Source organism: Cydia fagiglandana, chromosome 8, assembly GCF_963556715.1.
Source record: "Cydia fagiglandana chromosome 8, ilCydFagi1.1, whole genome shotgun sequence".
Classification (NCBI taxonomy): Eukaryota; Metazoa; Arthropoda; class Insecta; order Lepidoptera; family Tortricidae; genus Cydia; species Cydia fagiglandana.
Genome location: NC_085939.1, coordinates 4,878,298 through 4,884,297, shown reverse-complemented (window position 1 = coordinate 4,884,297; position 6,000 = coordinate 4,878,298). Strand labels below are relative to the sequence as shown.

At 41.8% G+C, this 6,000-nt stretch overlaps 1 protein-coding gene across 1 annotated transcript in view; it reads left to right on the top strand.

Moving 5' to 3' along the window:
- The first annotated feature begins 3,298 nt into the window (after nucleotides 1-3,298).
- LOC134666507 (ankyrin repeat and BTB/POZ domain-containing protein 2) overlaps nucleotides 3,299-6,000 on the top strand; it is a 36,086-nt gene continuing 33,384 nt past the window's right edge. The window contains exon 1 of the mRNA XM_063523689.1: nucleotides 3,299-4,653. Within this exon, the coding sequence (XP_063379759.1) occupies nucleotides 3,401-4,653 (1,253 nt within the window). The 5' untranslated portion in view covers nucleotides 3,299-3,400. The remainder of the gene's footprint in view (nucleotides 4,654-6,000) is intronic.

Below are 6,000 nucleotides of genomic sequence, written 5' to 3'. Positions count from 1 at the left end.
TTCACATCTAATAGATATCTTACTCTATCTAAGGTAAAAGTGACATTGGTTGCCCGAATTGCGCTGCAAAAGAGAACTAGTTGATATCTACACTATAACGTATCTAGAATGGATCTAGTACGTGTCGTCTCTTGTGAATATCTTGAAGTTCGAATACGGCAGTTAGTCATTTGCAGCATTCCGCTACCGTGCGCCGCAGGCCGCAGGCGTAAACCGGCCCCGATCTCGGATACCTGCCGCATTATTATTTACATGTTGGAAATTCTTTAATTCGAACATGAACTTAGTTAAGCCAGGGAGGCTTTAGAAGGAAAACTCCCTCCCTTTTTTATCGATCGATCGATTTTATCGATGTTTTGTGAGTAAAGTTGTTAAAATATGACTGTTACCGTTTCACGTAAACACGGCTGAACAGATATGTATTTGGTCTGACACACATATCGTTTTCAATCTGAAATAATACTTAAGATACGAGTACATATTTATTTAATAGAGTGGTGTGAGTGGAGAGCAACGTCGTCGGCAGCGACGTCGAGCCGCAATACTGCATCAGTAACGCTGGTGCAGTCTGAATCCAAATGGTACCTTAACGCTGCCTCAGAAATGCTGTATGCTGCTGAGCCTGCTGAGGTCGATATCAATATTTAAATTTTAAAGCCGCAATTTATCTGAGCGTTACGAATAATGTGCCACAAAATTCTATCACTGCTGCATTATGGTTTTATAGTGTGTAGGTACTATTGTTTAGAAAACCAGCCAGCCTAGTTACTAATTAGACTTGCCACTTAGCTATTAGCGCACTTTCGATCGGGCAACCACCTCGTAGCCGGGAGTTTCACCAGGCTTTGCTACCAATAAACAATATGTATGTCGACGGTAGAACACAAAATCCTAAAGTTCCTAAGTAATATTTTGACAGTAGTCACATTTAACCAATAGATAGGTAGGATATATGTTCGTTAGGTAGCTTCACAGCTTCAGACGCCCGCGTCCGCAAACCGTCCTGTACTAAGAACCCGTCTACTCAGGAAACGAGAAAAAGATTTTGACGTTTTACGATATACCTAGGAATTTCATGATCTGCCTAATTTTGCGATCGGCCGCCCACGTGTACCTATATGGATAAGAAATTAATTAAACTGCTGCAATTAAGCTGCTTGCTAAACGCAATAAAAAACCCTCAAAATGAATGTTGTATCATGCTTTGTAAATGTGGCTCATAAATATATTGTAGTCTACAGACTTTTTTAGGGTACCAAAACAAATGACAGTTGACGCCTGGAACTATTACAATCAGGGCAGGGCCGTCTTAAACTACGCTGGGGCCTTTGGGCACATAAGAATTTGAGGCCCTAGTGGAAAGTAAAGAAAGCAAATTAAACTAACATTTTTTACTATGATCTTTTATTATCATATATCAAATATACTGTTATGTCTGTCCTTCCGGGCCCCCTGAGGATGGGGGCCCCGTGTGCCCTTATGGTAAAGACGGTACTGAATCACGGTAAGGCCGCGTTACACTGGCACGGCAGAAAACTTGACTCTGCTGCCCTCGCGCATCTTATTAAATTACCTGGTCCGCGCGCATTGTGCGATGCGCTTTCGCCAACCTTGGGATGAGAACCTCACAACAATGCCTGGGACTTGATGCAATGAAAGTCACTTCGCATTCGCTTATTGTGTAAGAGAGGAGCTTTTGGAAAATTACTTTCTTAATTTCTCGATATGCGTTGACGGTTTAATGACTCTCACTTGTTTATCTGAAGATTATACGTAGAGGCAACCGCAGCAGCAACGTTACCTCTGCTGCAGGGTGCAGGGTTGTGCCCTTTTCGAGAATATTCTCCCTTTTTTATGGAAAATTTTCTCGTTAGAGAATTTCTCGTAGTAAATTGAGAACGTTCTCGAGAACGGCACAACTTTACCTCAGCAGCATTGAAACGGGCAAAATCACTGTTAATCTCGTTGATAAATGTATTTCCTGTCGTTATCGCATTGCTGCCGTGACTACAATATTTAATCCGATCCTCATTTTAGAGTTCATCTAAGCTAACTCTGACTGAACAAAGTGTGCAGGTGTCATTTTAAACATCAGTTTGTCGTTGAAAAGTCCGTTCAGAGCCTAACCCAGCTCCCTTAGGTATACTTACCCCGCAGCCACATTTATCCGTATTGACCTTATATTATTATTTGTGTAAAATAAGAGTGACATTTTGGAACATATTTTCTTGAATTCCCAATCTCAATTTTCGTCTCTCATCTCATTGTTTAGGAACAAAATTAAATTTAACAATTCAGCCAAACTTTATACCAGAGTATTATTATAGTTGCAGAAATTTACGAGTAAGTAGGGCAAACCTTGGCTATTCGGTGATACTTGGTTATCCGGTGATAATAGTCAGTTTTAATGTGTTTTATCCGCGTTACCTGGTAATTATATTAATTGAAACCATATTACATCGCATTAGTCACATCCATGGTATCTCTTAAACATTATTTTAAGCAATAAAATTACCGGGTAACTCGGCTAAAAGACAATAAAACTGACTATCACCGAATAACTACGTATCACCGAATGGCCAAGGTTTGCCCTATGTGCAGACAAAATAACACTACGTAAAAGGTACGGTCAGCCAAGAAAGTGGTCTACCTACCACTTTTCGACTCTATCAATCAGATGATAAAGTCTAAAAGTGGTAGACCACTTTCTTGGCTGTCTGTACACTTGAAAAAGCAACACTGTCTACTGTAAAGGGGCCAATCTGATTAACAGTCAGTTGTTCGGAACTGTCAAAATTTTGTTCTAACTGACAGGCCGATACCGTCCGGCGGACGTTAAATCGGACGTCCCCATTGACTCTACTGTAAGAACTTATTTACATTTTGATATCCAATTAACAAATTGCAATAAATTTACGATCCCGAAACAGGCGATAAAGTTATTTCAATGAACTCAAAACATTTTCGTTCATATAAAGATATGAACATTGCAGTATAACGGCGAACAATTAGTTTTATGCGAGTTCAACAGTCGCATATGATTATGTTGTCGAGCGATTCGTAATTGCCCCTGTTCGAGTGCGCTCTATATTTAGCGTACGACTGATGGTTCCGTTCACCTCCCATTGCATATCAATATCCATGCATGAGTCGATGCCTTCACGATCAGACCAGATGCACTTAATGTGATAATGAGCAGATGCACATAAAATATATTACAAGATTATTTTTACAACTTTATTCGAAGACCGGATTTTAACCTGTCGTAAATCTTCACGGTACCGTGAAATCGGTATCTGTTCCAAAATTTGTGCGATGCGGTCACGATCGAAAACCACAAGCTTTGAACGGCGCCGCGGCCGCGCACGGTGGTGGGACGTAGGCAGCAGTGGAGGCAACAATGGTGCGCCGGCGACAGTGCGCCCGGCACGCTCGCGCGAATATGCTGTGCCCCGCGCGGTGCTCCTGCTTCTTGTGCCGCGAGCTGCAGTCCTGCCGCGCCGCCGACGCCCGCAAGCCACCTAACAAGATGTGCGACAACTTCATCCTGAAGAAAGCGGAGGCGTGGGAGCCGATGAAGTTTATACGCGGAGCCGCCAGGCTGTCGGTCCGACACTGGCAGAATAGGGAGCCGGCTACCCCGGCCAAGACCAGGCTCGCCGCCCACAAGTCCACCAGCTGCGAACAGCTGTACCCGCATCCCTCAGAAGAAGAGGGAATGTTCGGGATGAGAAGGGCTCCGAGCACGGATCGCGTCAAACCACAATCCGAGCACAAAAGTGTATTCAAGTTGCTTGGCAACTCACGTCACAAAAAAGTAAGCAACAGTGATGCATCTGAATCTAAAGTACGACGTAGTGTCCTGAATTTCAGGAAGAATGACCCGCCTAACTCTAAAAATATTCACGAGAAGTATGTTCCTCTCCCGCAGGCGTCTCCAGTGGAACACATCTACAGTGAACCAAGGCCCTGGAGCTCCCAGTTTGACGACTGCTGCCGGCCTCCAGTGTACCAAAGTGTTGAGAAAAGAAGGGAAGATAAAGGATCGGTTGCTGATAGGAAAATGTATAGTAGTCGACCGGCGTGCTACGAGGAGTTAGCACAAAGGCTTTCACAGGAAAATATGAAAAAACCAAACCTTCCTCTTACTGAGGGTGGTTTGGCTAATAAAATAACACAGAATAATAATAAAGTGGTTATATATTTTGGAGATTCCATCATCCGCAAACACGGTGAGCAAAGGATCACAGAAGAAAAAAATAATAATGAAGAAACACCACACAAGGAGGAAGTGATTTATGCAAATCGTCTCTTAGATGAGACTGGGAATTTAGGACTCAGCAGGGAAGTTGATAAAGGAGGAACGCAGCTCGTCTCCGAAGTAGAAGTGCCAGAGGCGATTTATTCAGAGATTAAATCAAGTGAAAACAGGGATCCCTCGGAAATTGTGACCATCAATGACGCGACGTACAAGAAAGATGCGTTCGGGACTATGAGCTCGGACGGGTTCCTGATAGTCGAGTTCGAGGGTAACTTCGAGAGGGCGCGGCAGTTAGTGGACATGGTGCACGGAGGGACCGACCATCATGAGGCTACAGTGCTGGACGAAGACGAAAACTGTGACTGGAGCTTCATCCAAGATTGGCGTAAACGGTAAGTTAGCTGTTTTATGGTTCGACCCGGATTTGGAAGGTTAGTATATTCCCTCGCGTGTGGTGCGGAACAGTTAGTAGTGGAGAACGGTTAATTGTTCATTCGGGAAGCGCGCGCGCCGACGAGATAACGTTTACGATCTTTTGTGTAGATAATGCTAAACTCAGCTGTTAAGTCATTAGATTAGTGTTCCGATTTCCAGTCTTTAAACAGGGTATAATATGCATAATGTAACACCACTTACCATTTTCATTTTTTTATACCACGACGCCGTCGTGACGACGGTGTCAAAAAGGCGTGCAGCCTGCCTGATGTTAACCAGCCACCGCAGCCTAATATGGGCGCAATAAAAACAATAGGATCAACATGACATAAAAAGATAATTTTAAAATTCTAATAGAATAATAAACCAAGGTTAGGAAACTCTAAAATGCTTAAATATTGAATGTACTTAAGTACATACCAATTTATTATATTGACCTGTAATAAACTTTTTATCCCCATTAAAAAACAAGTAGTAGTCCTCAGTAAAATTAGTAGGTATCCGTTCAACAACATTGTTTTTTTTTCGACTTATTTTCTTTTTCTCTCTTTACTTTCGAGTTTTTTTTTCTATTGTAGGTTTATCACTAGGTACACCTTATAAAACAAAGTCCCCCGCTGCGTCTGTCTGTTTGTTCGCGATAAACTTAAAAACTACTCAACGGATTTTCATGTGGTTTTCACTTCTCGATAGACTGATTCTAAGGAAGGTTTAAGTGTATAATTTGTTAACCCATGCGAAGCCGGGGCGGGTTGCTAGTGAGTATAATATAAGTGAAGTACCTATTTACTACACTTGTCCATTTATTGCTTTGTAGTGGCACCTGCAGATATAACTGTCCCTAACCTGCATAGAAACTTGTTTGCAGGGGGATCAGTTATCTCTGCAGTTTACTATATTTATATCATTAGATGTGTTGAACGAAACAGTAATAATCTTTTTACTATGTTTGCAATCAGTTTTCTATGTTTGCACACCTAGGTAATTTCCAATGCCTACTAAGTATTAAAAGCTATTAATATTTGACACTAAAAAAGCTAAACAATTACATCAGATAAGTCCTTAGTTGGTACCTTGGTGTGGCACTTTCAGAGTTGAAAAAATGTAAAAACTACGTCTAATACTTACCAGACAATTGCTTGCTACCATTGGGTATAAGTAAAAGTTGTATGAGATGTAACCATTAAGTATTCTAACTAGGTGCTCTTATAGCTTTATCTGTTTCATCCATCATGGTAAAAGTTTTTAGTTTACCGTAAAACCTGTATCATCACGAACTAGATCGTACATTTTGGGTAGTCTAG